A 21,808-nucleotide genomic window follows, 5' to 3' on the forward strand; every position below is an offset into this window, starting at 1 on the left:
GACAGTGGATTATCATAAACTTAACCAAATGGCGACTCCAATTGCAGCTGCTGTACCAGATGTGGTTTCATTGCTTGAGCAAATTAACACATCTCCTCATACCTGCTATGTAGCCATTGATTCGGCAAATGCCTTTTTCTCCATTCCTGTCCGTAAGGCCCACTAGAAGCAATTTGCCTTCAGCTGGCAAGGACAGCAATATACCTTTACTGTCCTGCCTCAGGGGCATATCAACTCTCTAGCTTTGTGTCATAATCTTATTCAGAGAGACCTTGATTGCTTTTCACTCCCGCAAGATATCACACTGGTCCATTACATTAATGACATCATGCAGATTGGATCCAGTGAGCAAGAAGTAGCAAACACGCTGGACTTATTGGTGAGACATTTGCATGCCAGAGGATCGGAAATAAATCCAACTAAAATTCAGGGAACTTCTACCTCAGTAAAATTTCTAGGGGTCCAGTGGTGTGGGGCCTGTTGAGATATTCCTTCTAAGGTGAAGGATGAGTTGATGCATTTGGCCCCTCCTACAACGAAGAAAGAGAAGCAACACCTACTGGGCCTATTTAGATTTTGGAGGCAACACATTCCTCATTTGAGTGTGTCACTCTGGCCCATTTATCAAGTGACCCGAAAGGCTGCCAGTTTTGATTGGGTCCAGAACAGGAGAAGGCTCTGCAACAGGCTCAGGCTGCTGTGCAAGCTGCTCTGCCACTTGGGCCATATGACCCAGCAGATCCAATGGTGCTTGAGGTGTCAGTGGCAGATAGGGATGCTATTTGGAGCCTTTGGCAGGCCCAAAAGGTGAATCACCGCAGAGGCCTCTAGGATTTTGGAGCAAGGCCCTGCCATCTGCAGATAACTACCCTCCTTTTGCTGTTACTGGGCTTTGGTGGAAACTGATCATTTGGCTATGGGTCATCAAGTCACCATGCAAACTGAATTGCCTATCATGAACTGAGTGTTTTCTGGCCCATCCAGCCAAAAAGCGGGTTGTGCACAGCAACATCCCATCATCAAATGGAAGTGGTGTATACGTGATCGGGCTTGAGCAGGTCCTGAAGGCACAAGTTAGTTACACGAGGAAGTGGCTCAAATGCCCATGGTCTCCATTCTTGCCACCCTGCCTTCTCTCCCTCAGCCCAGCAGATGGCCTCATGGGGAGTTCCCTATGATCAGTTGACAGAGACGAGAAGACTAAGGCCTGGTTCACAGATGGTTCTGCAGGGTTATGCAGGCACCACCCAAAAGTGGACAGCTGCAGCACTACGGCCCTTTCTAGGACATCCCTGAAGGACAGCAGTGAAGGGAAATCTTCGCAGTGGGCAGAACTTCGAGCAGTGCACGTGGTTGTGCACTTTGCATGGAAGGAGAAACGGTCCGATGTGAGATTATATACTGATTCATGGGCTGTAGGCAATGGTTTGGCTGGATGGTCAGGGACTTGGAAGAAGCATGACTGGAAAATTGGTGACAAAGAAATTTAAGGAAGAGGTATGTGGATGGACCTATCTGAGGGGTCAAAAAATGTGAAGATATTTGTATCCCGTGTGAGTGTTCACATGGAGTGACTTCAGCAGAGGAGGATTTTAATAATGACCTATTCTGTGGACAAAACTCAGCCTCTTTCCCCAGCCACCCCTGTCATTGCTCAATGGGCCCATGAACAAAATGGCCATGGTGGCAGGGATGGAGGTTACACATGGGCTCAGCAACATGGAATTCCACTCACCAAGGCTGACATGGCTATGGCCACTGCTGAGTGCCCAACTTGACAGCAGCAGAGGCCAACACTGAGCCCTCAATATGGCACCATTCCTTGGGGTGATCAGCCAGCTACCTGGTGGCAGGTTGATTATATTGGACCTCTTCCATCATGGAAAAGGCAGAGGTTTGTCCTAACTGGAATAGACACTTACTCCAGATACGTGTTTGCCTATCCTGCACACAATGCTTCTGCCAAGACTACCTTCCGTGGACTCACTGAATGCCTTATCCACCATTATGATATTCCACACACAATTGGCTCTGACCAAGGCACTCACTTTACAGCTAAAGTAGTGTGGCAGTGGGCTCATGCTCATGGAATTCACTGGTCTTACCATGTTCCCCATCATCCTGAAGCAGCTGGATTTATAGAACGGTGGACTGGCCTTTCGAAGTCACAATTACAATGCCAACTAGGTGACAATACTTTGCAGGGCTGGGGCAACGTTCTCCAGAAGGCCATGGTGGCAGGGATGTATGCTCTGCATCAGTGTCCAATATATTGTACTGTTTCTCCCATAGCCAGGATGCACGGGTCCAGGAATCAAGAGGTGGAAGTGGAAGCAGAACCACTCACCATCACCCCTAGTGATCCACTAGCAAAAGTTTTGCTTCCTGTTCCTGCAACATAATGTTCTGCTGTCCTAGAAGTCTTAGCTCCAGAGAGAGGAACGCTGCCACCTGGAGACACAACAATGATTCCATTAAACTGAGAGTTAAGATTGCCACCTGGACACCTTGGGTTCCTCCTACCTTTAAGTCAACAGGCTAAGAAGGGAGTTACAGTGTTGGCTGGGGTGACTGACCCAGACTATCAAGATGAAATCAGTCCACTACTCCATAATGGAGGTAAGGAAGAGTATGCATGGGATATGGGAGATCCTTTAGGGTGTCCATTAGGTTATTACCATGCCCTGTGATTAAAGTCAATGGGAAATTACAACCGCCCAATCCAGGTAGGACTACAAATGACCCAGACCCTTCAGGAATGAAGGCTTGGGTCACTCCACCAGGAAAAAAAACCATGACCTGCTGAGGTGCTTGCTGAAGGCAAAGGGAAGACAATGGGTAGTAGAAGAAGGTAGTAATCATTACTAGCTACTTGAGCAGCTGCAGAAACGAGGACTGTAATTGTCATGAGTATTTCTTCCTTCTTCTGTTAAAAACATTTGTGCATGTATACACTTGTACTAAGAAAATATCTTAATTTTGTTTCCTTTTCCTTTATCATGTGACATAAGATGTATTGACTGCATATCAGCATTTAAGTATTGTTAACTTTTTGTAATAGTATTTGGGTTGGGGGTTTGTGCGTTTCCAGTTGTATGAAGGATAGTTTTACTATGTTAGGCATTATTATGACCTCATTATTGTCTTTATTTGAAGATTATGTATGATCTCAGGAGATGTGTTTGGGTTCAAGTTGACAAGGGGTGGACTTGTGATGGTTAATACTGAGTGTCAACTTGATTGGATGGAGGGATACAAAGTATTAATCCTGGGTGTGTCTTCATGGGTGTTGCCAAAAGGGATTAACATTTGAGTCAGTGGGCTGGGGAAGGCAGAGCCACCCTTAATCTCATGAGCACAATCTAATCAGCTTCCAGCGAATATAAAACAGGCAGAAAAATGTGAAATGGTGAGATGGGCCTAGTCTCCCAGCCTACATCTTTCTCCCATGCTGGACGCTTCCTGCCCTTGAATATCGGACTCTAAATTCTTCAGTTTTGAGACTTAGACTGACTCTCCTTGCTCCTCAAGCTTGCAGACAGCCTATTGTGGGAAGCTGTGATCGTGTAAGTTAATACTTTGTAAACTCCCATATATATAATATAATATCCTGTTAGCTTTATCTCTTTACAGAACTCTGACTAGTACAATGAATTATGAGATTTAGCTTGGTTAAGGTGGTCACCATATGTTACAGAGACATTCAAGAAGGTTTAACTTAATGAGTGCAGAAGACCCTATGTCATGCCAAAGGAAAATCATAAAGAGACAATATTTTGAATTTAAAATCAAGCCACTTTGAAGTTGCTTTGATATCCAATTTGTTCAGTAATTATTCACTGGATACCCTGCACACACGCATGAAGAGATATGAGGCTAATAAAGAGTGGAATATTAGTTTGAAAGCTTAACAAACTTCTAAGGTAATAATAGAATTTAACTTGTTTTATAGATGGAGAAAGATCACAGAAATTATCTCCTTTTTAGAGTCAGTGCCTTGATTTATTGCTTCCTGATTTCAAATTATTATTCAGTGCTTGCCTTATTATTGAACTTTTCTTGCTTCTTTATCTTTTCTCTGCAACGATTAGATCAAAGGTTCTTTGAGGGTAGGGATTGTGTTCTTCCTCCGGAATGCCCAATTTTGAAACTACTAGGCCTTCAACAAGTATTTACCAAGGGCTATGATTAGTTCAAAAACCTAGAAATGAATTAGCTACAGAACTACACATTGTGATGATTAAAAACATTTCAAACAGTGTTTCTCAAAGTTTAATGTGTGCAATATTTAAAAAGGAAGCTTATTAAACATGGACCCCTAAATCTCATTCCCAAAGATTCTTTTGTCTTTCCTCTTAAATCATTTCCTCCTCTTCCTCCCTGTTATTAGAATTACTTTTGTGGGCAGAACAAATTTTGGAAAAATGAGACATACTAGGGTCTTGAGATTGCAATGATGATTCTTGTAGAGAAAAAAGTTGACATAGGTAAGTAGGTCTGTCCTTCTCTCCTCCACCTTCACTCCCTTCTTTCTTTCCATACATACTTATTGTGTACCCATTAAATTTTAGATATTGTTGTAGGTCCTGGGGTTAAACTGGTCAACAAGATGTACAATGACATTGCTGTCACAGTACTTAGATTCTAGTTGGGGGAAGGGCAGAAAATAGACAAATAAACTTTAAGATTATTTCAGATATTGTTAAGTGTTATAAGGAAAATAAAACAGGCTAATATGACAGAGAATGACTGTTGAGGAGGGGCTAGTTAAAGAATGTGGTCCATAAGAAGATGACATGTGACCTGATGACTGAATGACCAGAAGGAATCAACCATGCAAAAGACCTTGGGGAAGAGCTTTCCAGGAAGAGAGAAGAGCATGTGCAAAGGTCCTGAGGCAGAATGAATGTTCACAGATCAGCAGGAAAGCCAGCATGCCTGGAATTTAAGAGTGAGCCTGGTCAAACTCATCTGCCATTTACAGGAGGATAGTGATATCTTGAAATTACCCATGTGGGAAGCTGGAAAGATTATCCTGGCTGTCACAGATTTAAGGAAGGTTAAGTATTCTAATAAATGTTATAAAAAAACATTTATCCTGTTAAAAGTGACTACATTATTGCAACTCCTCCCCACGAAATAGTGTTCTTTTTCTGATTTTGGGGGTTTGATGCTTTGTGGTAACAGGGTTTCATCATCATTGGCAGATTACATCTTATAATACCTGAGCAGTGAAAATTAGTTCACTTTGAATTTCCTTGAGATTCAAATGATTTAGCATTGATTTCAGTCATTCATTCACAACTCAAATGTCATAAAATGTGGTCAAATAAATTATGTAAACTTGTGTTTGATAATCTACATACTTTTCTAAAAGAGGAATACTCATCCCATAATTTCAAAATAAGTTAGATGGCATTTATCCAAATTCCAGTTTTGGATTACTATTTTTCAATTCTTGCATTGACTTGTCTTACCACTCCAACCGGATAGTTACCAGTTAATAGTAATAGTACTATTACCACTAAGCAATTTTGATTTGTCTGAATAACTGAGTGCCTAAAAATGGAAAGAACCAAGGACAAGTATGTTATTGGTATGTGTAAAATCCATCCCTGGGGGCTACTTCTGAAGCAAAGAGATGGCTGCTTAGCTTTAGACCCCACTGATCACCGCCCTTTCATAAGCCATTTCAATAAAGGGCAGTCTGGGTGATAGTGGGCCTTCTGTGATAAGAGCCTGTCCTCTAGAAATGGGAATTAGCTCACGGTTTCATTTCACAGGGTCTACCAGATGGCAAATGACCTCGTCTACCCAGACGAGATCCAGACTGGAAACTGAACTGTGTTCCATGTTCCCTTCCACTCTGCTATAAGACTTCGAGCTTTCCTCTGAGTATTTCTTAATTTAATGTGTGGTGTGTGTGTGTGTGTGTGTGTGTGTGTGTGTTAGCTTGGTTATACATTAGGCTGCAGTTCTAAATGCAGAAGGTTCGTGTGTGTGTGTGTGTGTGTGTGTGTGTTAGGTTGGTTATACATTAGGCTGCAGTTCTAAATGCAGAAGGTTCCCAAAGCCATGAAAATTGGCTTCTTCTGTTGTACCTAAGCAATCTTGTTATCATTGGCTTCCACAAATCGGGACTGAGAGAGTAATGTTAGAATACAGATATAGTACCTGAAGACTCAGACATGTAACACGATGGAAATGAGTTGGTGGAACATTTGTGGGAGTTGGTCTGGGGAAAGGGATTGGGAAAGAAGAGAAAGACTCGAACAGAAAATGCCTTCATTATGACAAGAAACTCCATGTAGCCTTCATTTAGTGATACTGAAATTACAATTGCAGCTCACATAGTTTGTGAAAGAGGAAGTGGAGAATATGACCATGAAAAGTGATATTTTAAGCCTCAACACATGCCGCTCATCACTGACTTGACTTGCAGCATATATTTCAACAAAAGCACACAGTGATTTAATCTCAACAGTAATTCAGTCTGCAGCCATATGAGACAAGACCATCATTGCAGACAGGCTGTAATTTGTGAAATTCAGGTGCTGGGGATTAGGACCACCTGTTGAATTTAATCTTGGAACTGTTAATGTTAACAACATCATGTAACTGAGCATATACACTACATATTTATCAGTCTTTGGGGCCTCCAGCTATGGAGGTGTGAACATTTTCCTAAATAATATCTGTAACTCTCTCCAGACTATGTAAATCAATGGCAGATAAAAAAGGCTGTTGGAATTCTGATTCAATATGCAGCAGCATATGGCTTGGTGGTCATCACATCCAGCATATTCCATCATTTTCCTGAGGCCTGATGTGAAGGTAAAAAAAATTAGCAATCGAGTATCATCTGGCAATATAATAAGAATAGAAAGGCTTTCATTTCTTACCCTCCCCTGTCTTAATTGGAAAAAAATTCCTAGCAATATTCTAACAATGTCTTCCACCTCTGCCTATGCAAGAATGTAGGAAGATATCAAATACACCTAATTAAACAGGAACTTTTGGAGAGAACATAAACAACATTTTACACATGCACCTTCTTATGACCATCTGTAAGGGAACTCTGCCCAATTTGCAGCCAGCTAAATAGTAGCGGTAAAGAGAATCAGTTAAGGCATTCTGAGAAGTTTACATTCAGTTCAGTGGGACAATTGGGATAATATCTAAACAGAAGACATAGACTTTAAGATATGCCTTTCTTCCTTTGCTTGTGGTGACGTGAACTCCCTCAAAACCTTTGGGTATAGAATTTTGTGAGATGTTGGTGTTCCATGAGATAATTTCATTGATATTCATAATTATCTCCAAAGACCTTCTTCTACTAGGAATTCCAATGACTTTCACACAATATTTATCATTCATATAGCACTTCACAATTTGTAAAACCCTTTTACTACATATCATTTCAATTTCCCATGTAGGGTATCAACATCCCGCCCTCCAAATTGAAAAGGACTGTTCTTTGTTTCAATAAAATAAAGCTCTGATAAACAAAAATTGAAATCAAACATATTTGTGGTCAATAAACATTGTTTTGAACATAACCATTATGGTATTATACTTTGCATTAAGCTCTCAATATTCTTAGCTGGTGTCTGTCCAGCAGAATAACACAGGAAGAAAAGTATTAGAAATCTCTTCCCAAAAGCTGATCAAAACTTTCAGCAAATTTACCTTTTGATGCTGCCATTAATCAAAGCTTCACAAGTGTTAGATAGTAATTTCCACCAAACAATAGCCATGGAAATCCATGATCTCAGTATATCCATCATACACCAGTTACACATAAATGCCACAGCCATCTACAGTCAGAAGCTAATGTCTAAACTTTCCTAGAACTCCAGCCCTTATCGGTTGCTTGCACATGCAGATACAAAGCATGTAATCAATCAACAACTAAGAGCGGAAACAAAAGCTGTAATTGTAAAATTGATAGCCTTCTGCTTTTGGATTTTAAGTCTACTAACACCCCCACCCCCCAACCCCTGCTCCTGCCACAACAATAAATAAATAAATAAATAAATAAATAAATAAATAAATAATCACTTCCTAATGAAATTGATTCCTCCTTTTTTGCTTCCCTGAATTCTTCTCATTGCAAAATTCCACTTTTTCAAAGAAGCTTTCCTTGATCTTTCCAGGGAAGTCATCGTTCTCATTTTTGCACCCCTACAGTACTGTTCATATCTAGCATTTATTACAAATTTTTATCTATCGGTTTATCCAGCTACACACATTTCATGGTATACTGTTCTGTCCTCAGGTATTTAAAGATCTGTAGGACTGGGTCCTGCCTTAAATTCTTTTATACCTTTCAAATCCTTAGCATTATGCGTTAAACAGGTGTGTGGCAATATTTTGAATGCCACTTTTTAAAAAGTTTGGCTTTTTCACGCATGGTTAGAGTGACCTTTTCACACAAAAGGAGCATCTACTATATATTACTTCGGTTCACAACCATAAAATTTAGTAAAATAAAAAGAATAATTGGGAGATTTCAAGAAATCCTCTAGCTTTATAAAGCAGATAGAGAGTGGAATTGTGTTTTAATAAAAACATACGAGCAGCTTCAAATAATGGGGGATACATTTAAACTGTATTAAAATATCTTCAGAATCAGCAAACTTGATTAGGATTCTCCCAGAGGCTTCACACACTGAAACCAGATATTTATTATTCCAGGGAAAGGAGGCCCAATTTTAAAAAATTCATCTTATTAATTATTAGCCACCCCATGCAGCAGCTTCCCGGAAGGCAGTGGAAGACAGGCTCACAATGATGAGTTTCAAACCAACGGAAGCTGAGTGTGTGCCTCAAGTCTTCCATGCCTGCCTGGGCACCACTCCCCAGGGCTGAGAGAATTCAGCCCGAAGCAATGCGCTGGAGAGATCAGAGGGGAACGCTGGATCCTGAGCAGTGGCCGCGGGCTGGCTGCGCTCACCCTCCGGTTCCGGGTCAGAGGAAGGCTCAGGCTGGTACCCGCGCCATCCCCAGTTTCCTCCCACCAGGGAGCGACTCGGCGGCTAAACCCGAGGCTTCAGGAACCGGACCTCCATCCGCAGCTGCAATTCTGGGGATCAGGGAGTTCTAGTTCCAGGGCCGATTTCTGCTGGGAAATTAGGCTTTGGGGTCCACGCACCTCACCCCTATTTTCTACAAAACTTTGTGTCTTTCTCCAAATAAGAATTCATACCAAGTTGGAACTAGCCCACACTACCCCAGCGGGTCCACTCCCCTCCAGCCTTCGAACGGCACCTACTCACAGCGCCTCCCAGCCCCGGGAAAGGGGGAAGGCTCAGGTGTGCGGGATCCCCAGGCTGAGTGGCGATCGGGCTGGCGGGCATGCTGTCACCTTGTGGTCCGCCACTCCGAGGTATCCGTCCAGTGGCCGCGGTCCCGCGGGGACCCCGGGGCGCTGCTGGGTGCTGCTCTCCGCCGCCGGCTGCGAGCTGCCGGTGGCCGACGCCTGCTGCTGCTGTTGCTGCTGCTGCTGCTGCTGCTGCGGGGGCCGCTCCTTCTGGCCGCCGAGGCTGCTGTACACTAGCAACAAGCTGGTGCACATGGTGGTGAGCGCTAAACACACTGCCAGACCATGGCGCTGCGGGCGGGCGGGAGAGAGAAGAGGAGAGCGGCTGAGCGCAGACACCGGAGGAGCGCGCCCAGCGGGGACAACTGCGCGGTGGTCACTCTAGTGGGGGAGATTTGGGGCGGAGGGCGGCCTGGGCCCCAGCCCCGCCGCACGCAACTGGGACAGAGAAAGCACCGTCCCCTCGCGTACCGCAAGGGATGCTCCGGGCGCGTCGCTGCTTTCGGCCGCCGCCGCCCAGATCTCTCGGTAGAGGGCAGGTGGTGTACGGCCCCGGGCTGAGGGAGGGAGAGCGCCGTGGCCGAGGACAGGGGTGGGTTTGCACTTTGGGGAAGAGCTCGTCTGGCGCAGCCACCCCAGCCAAGCTGCTGGAATTTTGAGTCCTTCACACCCCTCCTTTCCTGGGGCCCTGGATCCTTGCGATCCTTGCAAGTTTGAAATCTAAGAAAACGAAGAAAGTCTGCAGAGGTCCCACCTCCCCGTCCCTCTTAGCTTTTGGCAGGCTGTTGCTTTTGGGCATCCCCATCCCTTGAGCAATCTGCCCACTCCTCCATCGCTCCTGCAGCTCTCCGCCACCCCCTCGGACCTCTTGCCGGAGATCTAGGACGCGAGGCAACCCCGAGTTCCCATCCTGGCTCTGGGATTCCGAGCCAGGCAGAGCTGGAGAATCGGGAGGGAACGCGGAGCGGGTAGAAAGTTGTCCCTTTGTAACAGGCGACCTCGCGGCCCAGGGTTAGGCGTCCCGGAGTCTCCACGGTGCGTCCCGTGGACCTTGAGCCCGGGGATCCCCCTCTTTGCCCGGTGGAGTTGCCACAACTGACTCACCATCAGGGTCTTCATTTTGGGCACCTCTTTTGTGCAGAATCCTCAGGCTCGCGCGTCCGGGGCCACTTTTTCCTGGAGGGTTTCCATGATGGGTAATGGGGCGGAGGCGGCTCTGATTTTTGCCCAGCAGCCGGCCGCGGCAGATCGCGCGCGGGAGCCGCGGGACCCGGGAAGAGCGGCTGTTGCAGAGATTAGAGACAGAATTAAAACTGAACCGGACCCTCGTAGTCTCTCAGCGATCTACACAACTGCCGCCTGCCGCCGCCTGCTGGGTCCTAAAGACCTCTGCATCCCCTTCTCCGCCCCCAAAGAATAATCTTTTCAGTAGTGAAATTTCTGGGGAGAGAGAGTTAACCGAGCCAGTGTACCCACTTCTTGGTCCGCGGGCTTATTTATCTTTAAAGAAGTCATCAAGTAGTAAAGAAGGAGAACCTCATTGGATTCTGAACGTGATAGCCATGTGAAAATCTGCAAACTAAATTTTCTGTTTTGCGATGTTGATAAAAACAAATCAACCTCCCAAATGTCAATAACTCTATTTATAGCGTTTGCATTTATGTACGTAGCATAGAGAAATATATGATGAAATTATTTTTCTTAAAAAATTATTTATTATTCCGTTTTTCAATTGCTCACTTTCTTATTTTCTCTTCCCTCTTAATTTTACTTTATCAGATTCAGTTATTCTCATGCAATCTTTAGATCACAATATTTCGTCTCAATTATTTCATTTATTATTTTCATTAAATATTGCAATTTATATTTCTGCCTGACCTCTGAGTTTCCTAGTGTTCATCTAAATGATCTTAAAGTTTTAAAAACATTCAGCACGTCACAGCTACATGATTAACTTGACCTGTAGATTCTTCCTAATTTGGATGAAGAATTTCTGTCTGCTAGAGATAAAACTGCATATGGCTTATTTCATAATCCTAAGGTCTTTGGTGCTTTCCGTTGGTCTACTGCACTGACGGCACATAATTTCACATTCAGGACTTCAATTAAAATTTAAAAAAAACATAAGTATTGTTTTATGTCGGGAAAGTCACGTCAATAGCTTGTTTTAAGGATGCTGTCTCCTCTGCATTGAATTACAAATGGCATTTGTTAAATGTCTAATTTAGCTAAAAACATATTTCTTGTGAAATTGCTCAGTGAAAATAGTTGTCTTAATGTATTACTTAACATCTCACCTGTAGCAGTGTAATGTTAAAGATTACATTAAGATGGAAATGATCAGCAGGCCTACTGAACCATGGGCACAATAAGAGCTTTCTCAAGGCCAAAAAAGGCATTACAATCCATTTTTAATCTTCCCTAATCTATTGCTGGACTGATGATACAACAGGAACTATTTTTATCTTAATGAGGCATCCTTCCATACTTAGTATTAAGAAAGTTAAAATTATTGGTGCAATAATGAATATCAGTGCAACGTGTTTGGGAGAGGGCAAGAAAGCACATGATTTAGCCTTTCAAGGAAAAGCAAAATAGGAAGCACTGTCCAACATTGCCAGCCTTGAAACTATTTATTCAGTTTGTGCTTTAGGCATGAATAGTACCAGTTGTTAGGGCAGGAAAAGCAGCAGCCAGAGGAGAATCTTACCAGGTCTTGGCAATTCTTTATTGTATGGTTGCACTTGACACTCAAATTAATGAAACAAAGGACCAACTTGATGAATCATTGCAAGCAGATTATCTGTGTTTCTCCAGGGATCCTTTTAGATGCTATTAGAAGCAGCTCCTGCATTTTTCAGGATTATTCCCCCTCCATCTAGCAAGTTGCCCAGTGACTGATGAAACAGTTCTAATATATTTTGCCATGCCAAACAGAGGCATCATATCTATGATTTAAGTTCATGGCAGCATGTTGGACATCTGTTACGCTGTATGTCTGACCAAATTCATTAAGCTTATGGGTTTTTTTTCCCCTCCTGGGATAGCAGTTAGCTAGTTGCTAAATCTACTTATGAAATGGCCAGGGTAAATTTAAAAATGTAATTCAGAGCTTGATTTGAAAGATTTCAAGGTCTTGGCTTTTACATATTTGATTAGATTAATGCAGCCGTTTCAGGCATTCTGGCTCGAGAGCCAAATGGACAAGATAGGGTGAGGGAAACGAGATAAAGAAAACAATTCATAGAATTTACTTCAATTTGATGATCATTAATGATTGCCACTTATTTGGTGGTTCTGTATTAGAGAATACAGTGGTGAATAAGACAGACCTTCTCCTCTAAGAGCTTACAACCTAATATGTGTGTGTGTATGCATGTGTGTTGAGACAAGTTCATGACTAGGCAATAAAAGACAGAGTACTATAGATTCAACACAAATTTGTCAAGCACTTCTTATGTTAAGCACTTACTCTGTTGAGTACCTACTATGTGCCAGGCATTAGGGATACCTGGATCAATAGACCACATGCTCTCTTCACAGTCTATTCTCAGATAAGTGCTTAGAATCTTTCTGTTACAATCTTTAGGAACAATCAATACACCTGATTTGTTTTTCAACTTCTAAATGCCTGCTTATGTAAGGTCTGAGGGCTTTGTTATTTCAAGGGCATCTACTTATGTTTATGTACCTTTATATTCACCCTTAAGTTAATCATTTGAATAGAAAACAGGCAGCATTCACAAACACTTGACTGACTTGGAGACAAGCGGACAAGTAGACAAGTCAATGAAGCTTTTTTAGTTCATCTAACTTGCACAGTTCAATACAAAGTGAGTCGAGAAATCACAGTTTGTTTCTCAAAATCCAGGTAGCTGAGATGGATTTCTCACCATTTAAAATTTTGCCACATTTCTGCCTCTGGTGCCATCACATCCAATCAAATAGCTTCTTCCTTTTGAAAAAAAGGAAAAAAAGAAAGGAAAAGAAATTGAGTGTTCTGCAGTGTAGGTTATGTGATACAATGAAGGTGAGAATTGATGAAACAAGGCATGTCATAGGGCGGTGAGAGAGCAGGTGGAATCCGTGCTCAGAGGGAATGCTAGCCTATGCTCACGCCACAAAAGGCAGCACAAAGCTACCAAAGGAGGAAGAAAGACAGACTGCTGGAAATCCATGAGCTCTGCCCACAATTCCTAAAATTCCTAAGTGACTTCTCAATTTAGAAACAAACGTTTCAAACATTTCAAAGATGGATAAAAACCAGAAAACAATATAATGAACTGCATTTGAGATACAATTGCTTTCCACATTATGATCTCAAAGAAAAAGAAGAAAGTTTTACTACATGAAGTAAGAGCAAAAATTTTATTAATGGCAGAAAGTCCCCATGGAACAAATTTGATTCTTGTCCATTTATGTTTGCAGTTTCCTTAACTCTCTTTATTTTACAGGCTAGGCCTAGTGGGTCCATCTGTTGAGAATAAGCTCCTGGAATCAGGCTGTCAGGACCCAGATTCTGACTTTACCATTTTTCAGCACTGTGACCTAGGGTATATTACTTCGCAGGGATTTAGTTTCCACATCTGCAAAATAGTACCCACCTCAAAGCATTGTTGTGAAGGCTAAACGAGATGCAAATGTCTTGAACAACACCAATAAATTGTTAATAGTATTTTATATTTATGATTAATAAACTGGGCTTGAAGGCAAAACACCAGAGTTTGACTTTTACTTCTAATTGCCGTGTGACCTTGAGCAAGGGACTGTCAACATATCTATAAAATGGATATAACAAAGCCTATACCACAAATCGTTAGAGGGCTTATTAAGATATTGTGTATGTGACTGCTTTGTAAACTGTGAAGCTCTGCATAAACTAAGGTAATAGTAACTCATTCATTAATTCAACAAACATGAATTGAGCGTCTACTGTGTGCCAGGTATTATTCTAGGTCATGGAGATATGAACAAGACACACACAGACTCTGCCTCATCAGGTTTATATTTAAGCAAGGATGATAAACTAATACAATAGGGCAAGGCATGGTGGCTCACACCTGTAATCCTAACACTTCGGGAAGCTGAGGTGGGAGGATTGCTGAGCCCAGGAGTTCAAGACCAGCCTGGGCAACATGGTGAGACCCTGTTTCTACAAAAAAACACAAAAATTAGCTGGGCAAGGTGGTGCATGCCTGTAGTCCCAGCTACTTGGGAAGCTGAGGTGGGAGGATTTGCTTGAGACTGGGAGGTCAAGGCTGAAGTCAGGCGTGATTGTGCCACTGCACTCCAGCTTGGCTGACAGAGCAAGACCCCGTGTCAAGAAAAAAAGAATGTCAGATGCTAGGAAGAAAAGCGGGGAAGCAGTTAGAGACTGAAGTGTAGGAGCTGTTGTAGCTAGGATGGCAACAATTGAGCAGATAAATGAGTGAAGTAAAAGAGTGAGCCATGAGGCTATCTGGAGGAAGGTCATCCCATGCAAAGGGAACATCATGTGCAAAGACCATGAGACAAGAGAGAGCTTGCCTAAGACCTTGCTTGGCATGTTGGAGAGACAGCAAGGGGGCTAGTGAGGCTGGAATAAAGGGAGCCAGAGAGTGGTAGAGGAGGATGACAGAGAGGCAGTCTGGAGCCAGATATCTAGGACCTTGTCAGCCATGAAACAGATGGTGTGAAGGAATCCCACCTGAGGGTTTAAGGCAGGTGAAGATTATGGATCCGTAATGCCTTGGAAAGATCACCTGACTGCTGTGCTGAGAATAGCTTTTGGAGAAGGGAGAGTGTAAACAGGGAGATCAGTTAGGCTATTGCAATGGTCTAGGTGAAAGGAGGTCATAGAACTTTTACAAGTGACTGAATTCAAAATTTGGTGATTACTGGGTATGAGACATTCTAATAGAAGTAGAGAGGAGGGGAGGAAAACTGCAAGGCTTGTGGACTGGGCAGCTGGAGAATGGAGCTGCTATTTCCAGTATGGGGAACACTGTGAGAGAAGAAGGATTAGGGGGCTGTGGAGGGAGAATTTGGATGTAGACACAATCAGTGTGAGATGTCACAGGCGCTTGCAGTTCAGTATGATGTCGGGCTTAGAGATGTGAAATGAGTATCACAAGTGGAATGGATGAGATCACCTAGGAATAAGCCACAGAATAGAAGAGGTCACAGGCCTGAGCCTTGAGAGTTGCAAGTTTCAGTTGCCAAGAAAAGAAGGAATCTTAGTAACCACAGTATTGAAAAACAATAAATGACTATCAGAACTTGATTTGATTTAGGTGGCTGATTATTTTCATTTTTAATGGATTCTTCCATGCCAACACAGTCATTTATGTTCTCAAAGCACTTTTCAAATTTTATTATTGCACTAAGCAGATTTAGTCATATCTATTCACATGTCTATTGTTGATCCTCTCTTCTAGACTATAAACTTTCTATGTCTTATTACTGTTTATATCCGCCAAGGCTGGCACATAACTGAGGATAATCATATTAATCACTAACATTTAGCTAGCCCTTACTATGCACCAGCACCATTCTAAGAACTTTGCTTGTATCAACTTATTTAGTCCCTACAACAACCTCATGAAGTAGGTACAATTACTATCCCCATTTCACAAATGAGTGAACTGAAAATCAAAGAGTCATTTGTTCAAAGTCACCCAGATAGTAGATGGTAGCGTTGGGCTAAATAAACATTTGATAAAACAAATAAATTTTTGTTAAACAGTGAATGAATAAGCCAGACATGGTGGCTCACACCTGTAATTACAGCACTTTGGGAAGCTGAGGCAGGTGGATAGCTTGAGCAAAGGAGTTCAAGACCAGCCTGGGAAACAAGGCAAAACTCCATCTCTACAAGAAATACAAAAATTAGCCAGGCATGGTGGTCTGCACCTGTATTTCCAGCTACTAGGGAGGCTGAGGTGGGAGGATCACCTGAGCCATGGGTGGTCAAGGTTGCGGTGAGCCGAAATCAGGCCACTGCACTCCAGCCTGGGCAACAGAGTGAGACCTTGTCTCAACAACAATGCAACAAAGACAAAAGAATGAATAGAAGCTTTCCGAGAGTTCCAATAACCAAGTTCTCCTACTGAACCCTAAATTGGTCTGATTTACAAGAATACTGCATGTATAGTTAAAATCCAACCTTTAGATAGTATAACCAAAGGCAGTTCCTCATTTTATGAGGTACTTTTTTTTGCTACTTTTTTTAAGATATATACATACAATAAAATGTGCAGAATTTAAGTGTATGGTTTGATGTGTTCTGACAAAATTATACACTTTTTAACTACCACCACTGTCAAGCTATACATCATTTCTGCCACTCCAGAGAATATCTTCATACTTCCTACAAGTCATACTACCTCCAACCAAAAGGCAAACACAGAGACATTGTTTTGAGTTTTATCTGCCTATTCTGTAAGTTAATATAGATGACATCATACAGCATATACCTTTTATTCTGACTTATTTTACTTAGCATAATATTTTTGAGATTTATCCATGTTGTTGAGTGTATTAATAGCTTATTCCTTTTTATTGTTGAATACTATTCTATTGTGTGACTGCAGCAATATTTAAAAAAAAATCCTTCCTCCCATTAATGAACATTTAGTTTGTTTCCAGTTTGGGGTTCTACGAGCAAAACTATTAACTTAGGAGTGGAGTGGTTGTATCATACAATAGGCATCTAGTCAACTTTAGAAGGCTATCAAACAGTTTTCCATAGTGGTTGTACCATTTTATATTCCAACCTGCAGTGAATGAGAGTTCCAGTTGGTTCCACATCCTTGTCAAGCCCTTGATGTGGTCAGTCTTTCTAGTGTCCTTTGCCTTTCAAAAGGTTTATACAGTTTTCAGGATAAAGACCCATATCTTGGCCGGGCGCAGTGGCTCATGCCTGTAATCCCAGCACTTTGGGAGGCCGAGGTGGGTGGATCACGAGATCAGGAGATCAAGACCATCCTGGCTAACACAGGATGAAGTTAAACAGTGAATGAATAAGCCAGACATGGTGGCTCACACCTGTAATTACAGCACTTTGGGAAGCTGTCTCTACTGAAAACCCTGTCTCTACTGAAAATACAAAAAATTAGCTGGGCGTGGTGGCGGGAGCCTGTAGTCCCAGCTACTTGGGAGGCTGATGCAGGAAAATGGCATGAACCTGGGAGGCAGAGCTTGCAGTGAGCCGAGATCCACTGCACTCCAGCCTGGGTGACAGAGTGAGACTCCGTCTCAAAAAAAAAAGACTCAAATCTTTGCTTAGTACACGGGATCCTTACTGACTTTGCACTCACCATTCCCTTTTAATCTCACCTCCTAATTTCTACACAAGAACCCTTGGAACTAGTCATGAAACCTGTTCTTTGAATTCACAGTCTTTACACTCATCGAGTCTTCTAAGGAGTCCCTCCACCCCTCCACCTCCTCCTCTCTCCTCATGTCTCTGCCTGTGCCCCTCCATCAGCCTCCCTTACTTCCTCAACTTCCAGTAGAATAGTGAGGCTCCTCTTTTATGCTTCCATAGTTTGGTTAAGAGCACAAGCTTGTATCACGCAGACCAGGTTTGGCCCAGCCTCTCACACTTAACTCCCGTGCCACCAAGATAAGCCACTGATTTTTTTGTTCTCAATTTCCTCATTTGTAACAGGCTGGTCATTAAACCTTTCTAGCAAAGTGGTTGTATAGACAAAATATACTAATGTATGCAAAGTGTTCATCACAATTTTGGATATACAGAAGGGTCCATCTAAAGGTAGGTTTGCCATAAGGGATTGCCTGTTTGGTATAAAGGGAGGCACATTCATGTTTCAAATGTTTATTGAGCTTATAATAAAAAACAAGAGTTAATATGGACTGTGTGCCTGCTGTCAGGCACTGTGCTCAATACAGGCAGCAGCTTATTTCACCCTCACCGTCACTGTCTGAGGCAGGTAATGGTGTCATCTCCATCTTACCAACAAAGAAATGGAGATGTAGAGAGGTGAGGCCATTTGCCCAAGGTCACTTGGCCAGAACTTGACAGATCAAGATTTGGCTAGGTCTGTGTCACTGCAGAGCCTTCTCTCACGTACTCCACATTCCACACTCCACTGTTTCCAAAATGTTCTGACTCTAGGCTAAGCCCTCCTCTAAATGTTGGGGATGCGAGGAAGAGTAAGACAACCCTCACTGCAGAAGACAAGCCAATAAGCAGATACTGCTTTTTGGTTGTTGTTCAGCTTTTATTTTAAGTTCCAGGTACATGTGTGGGATGCGCAGGTTTGTTACATAGGGAAACGTGTGCCATGGTGGTTTGCTGCACAGATCAACCCATCACCTAGGTATTAAGCCCATATAAGCAGTAGTTCTAACCCAATGTGCTAAGTGTAAAGATTGAGTTACAAACCAAGAAGTGGAAGGGGCACAGAAGAGGGACACGCAGCCATGTGAGAGTGGTTCAGATATAATTTCTGGCAGAAAAGAAATGCTCAGCTGGTTTTAAAGGAATACCAGAAGCAGGCCAGGAGAAGTCAGTGTTTCCAGGCAAAGAGGACAGCATAAACAGAAGCATGGAGCCTCGTGGTAGGTGCTGGGAACAGACAAGCACTTCGTGAGTGAAGCAGGGAGTTGTCAGAGCCAAGATGGTCTATACAGTTGTGCAGGTTGTGCAATCACCCATCGTACATGTTGCAGATTTGTGTATTTATTCTGTCGGTTTCCTTGAAGATGACACTTAAGCATTTTGCTTTACCTGATATCAGAGTGTCACAACAATTTTCCAGTAGATAAAAGTAAAGTGTTGCAAGTAACAGGGGCCTATATAAATATGCATAAAAGTATTATTTGGGCTGGGAGTGGTCTGCTCAGAATTTCTTTCTAGGTGAATGTCACTGCAGATAGATAGTGAGAAGGGTGGATTTGTTGGGAGAAAGAGTGGAGTCAGAGAGCAGCTAGGAGACTATTGTAGAAATTCAAGTGAGAGATGAAGGCTTCAGCCAGATCAGTGTTGGCTTGGGATGGATTCGAGAAATTCTTAGGCAGGTATTATGTTACAATGGCTAAAGTGGATTAAATCCTAACTTTGTGAAGAGGATTTATAAATACAAAGTGTGCTTTTTTCCATGCAAAATGGTGTGTATAATTCTGGTCAAATTTCAAAATGATACATTATAAGAAGAAAAAATTACATCTTGTCTTAGTTTGAGTTCTCTCAGAAGCATACCCTAGGATAAGGATCCATGTGCAGTAATATTTGGCAGGTAAAAGAAACCCCATTGGGAGAGTAGGGAAGTGGCACAGGAAGGGAAGGCGGCCAATTCATGCTGCATTATCAAGCAAGTTACTACTATAGGCAACTGGAGCTCAATCCTGCTGGGAACCTCCTGGCAGCCAGTGTGGAACTCAGGCCTCAGTTATTCCACCTGAGGGGTGAGGGAGTAGTGGTATTTATTTGGTTGAGGACTGCTCTGGGCATGTGGCGGTGGGCGTTGATTCCTTGGCAGAACAGGTGGAAAAGCAGGCGGGCCCTGGAGGCTGGAAAAATCCCTCAGGCAGACATGCAGGTGCTGCAAGTTTAAAGTCCCCAGTTTGCACTGAAGTGGTAAAGGCACAGGGATGAGGGCGGGGCATCAACAACATCTGCTGCACATGGAAATTGCTCTGTAAAGTTCTCAAAGGAATCAAATTCATTATGTCACTGGAACCTCCCAATAACCTTGTGAAGTAGAAATATGTGTGGTTTCCAACTAAGGCTGTGTATCTCTTAGGAATGGTCAGTTCCTCCTCCTCCTTCCACAGCTGATGTTCCAAATAGAGATGTCTCTTGTCACAGCCTTTCTCCTTTTTCTCATTACTGATTTGTTTAGATTCCTGTCTCCTGATCTAGATTGTGAACAGTTGCATTTAGAAATTTTTTTATTACTCACCTTTGTTTTCCAGTGCCTCGTGAAAAGTAGGTGCTTAGAAAATGTGACTGTGAATGAACAACTGAATGATTATTATCATCATCACCATTTTAACTTTTTTTTTTTTTTAAGCTTAGGACTGAGAGAGCTAAGCAACGTATCCAAAGTTACCCACCCAATTAGTGGCATCAGGGCTTGAACTCAGCTCTTCCACCTTCTTCTCGAAAGCATGCCTAATCTCTGTTGGGGATTCATAAACCCCACCGGCATATTAAATGTGGCGTATTTGAGGATAGGCCAACAACTATGAAGGAAGACCAGGACACTTCAGAAAGGGGAGCTGCTTTTCACATTGGGAATAGATATTGTATTTTATTATTTATAGTGTCTCAAAGTAAAATGAGGAAAGATAAATAGGGGCAAATGCTGTGACTCCCTCTAAAAGAAAACAGATATTTCCTCCAAATATTAAAGACAAGGGACCATCCCTGCAGGACCCAATGTAACAATCTGAAGCTGAATGAGAAGCTGTGCTGTAAACTCCCTGCGCTCCTGGCTAAACCAGGGAGTCAAGGGTGATGACGGCACACATTGAGGAAGGCAGGCTCTTTTGTGCTTTTAGTAGAGCGCGCAACATAAGGGGTAGCAGCTGCAGGAAGGAAAATTAGTTCGAGTTTTCAAAATGAATTTAAACATGCATTCTTGAGTGGCCTTGCAATATTTCTGCTAATGTAAAAGGCATGATTGATCTACATGTGTTTTTCTGCCTCTTTTCACACGTTAATTTATATCATCCTGGTGTCTTCTTACTTTTGTTTGGAAATGTTGCATATGCCATTTAAAATAGCGAATTTTATTTAAGCAGCATTGAAATGTTAAACTTTAAAAAGTCAACATTCATTTAAAGAGTCAATTTGAACCTTGCCTCCTCATCAAAAGATCTAAATTTGTGATTTTCAAATGTCTTTTTATCTGTGGTACCTCCATTTTACCTCTGTGTAAGATTATGGGTACAGGCTTCACTGTTGACTAGGTCTGTGTTTCAACCCTAGCCCTGCCACTTATAGATTGTGACCTTGAAAAAGATACTAAATCTCTCTAAACACCAGTTGTCTCATCTATGCTAGGGAGATGGCAATAGTTCCTCAGAGGGACCATTTTAAGGATTAAATGAGACAACGAGAAGAGTTTCTAAAATGTACACGGTATAGCATTTTCCATATACTTAATCCTCATAACAGTTCTTTCAGGTAGGTGTTGTTATTATCTCCCATTTACAGATAAGAAAACTGAGTCACAGATCAGCATCTTGCCTAAGGTCACATAGTTACTAAAGCCCAGGGTCACACAGTTACTAAGTGGTGGTGTCAGAATTTGGACCTTGGCACATAATTCACTTAAAACAAATCATATTAATTATTATTGTAAAACTCTGACCTGGAGGCTCATGACATGAATTTAAATCGAAGCTGCTGTGGTTGACATCGGATTAGGAAGCCCAGATCTTTTTCTGCCCCATGAGACGGCCACCGAGGCACTTCCTTGGAAAACAAGCATAGCTTGGAAACAACAAGACTTCCTAATGCTGGGAGAGAAATGC

The 21,808-nt window shown here is 42.4% G+C and overlaps 1 protein-coding gene across 4 annotated transcripts in view; it reads right to left on the reverse strand.

Annotated features, from left to right (window-relative positions):
• ST6GALNAC5 (ST6 N-acetylgalactosaminide alpha-2,6-sialyltransferase 5) overlaps positions 1 to 10,782 on the reverse strand; it is a 199,724-nt gene extending 188,942 nt beyond the window's left edge. The window contains exons 1-2 of one of the 4 annotated variants that reach the window (XM_004026004.5): positions 10,427 to 10,767; positions 9,368 to 9,613 (exon numbers count right to left, since the gene is read on the reverse strand). In XM_004026004.5, the coding sequence (XP_004026053.3) occupies positions 9,368 to 9,613; positions 10,427 to 10,441 (261 nt within the window). In that variant the 5' untranslated portion in view covers positions 10,442 to 10,767. Of the gene's footprint in view, positions 1 to 9,367; positions 9,614 to 10,426 lie in introns of all 4 variants that reach the window. The other 3 variants (XM_063697608.1, XM_055368044.2, XM_055368072.2) reach the window with 3 other exon arrangements.
• Positions 10,783 to 21,808: the final 11,026 nt, after the last annotated feature.

The sequence above is a fragment of the Gorilla gorilla genome, chromosome 1 (genome assembly GCF_029281585.2).
Source record: "Gorilla gorilla gorilla isolate KB3781 chromosome 1, NHGRI_mGorGor1-v2.1_pri, whole genome shotgun sequence".
NCBI classification, from domain to species: domain Eukaryota; kingdom Metazoa; phylum Chordata; class Mammalia; order Primates; family Hominidae; genus Gorilla; species Gorilla gorilla.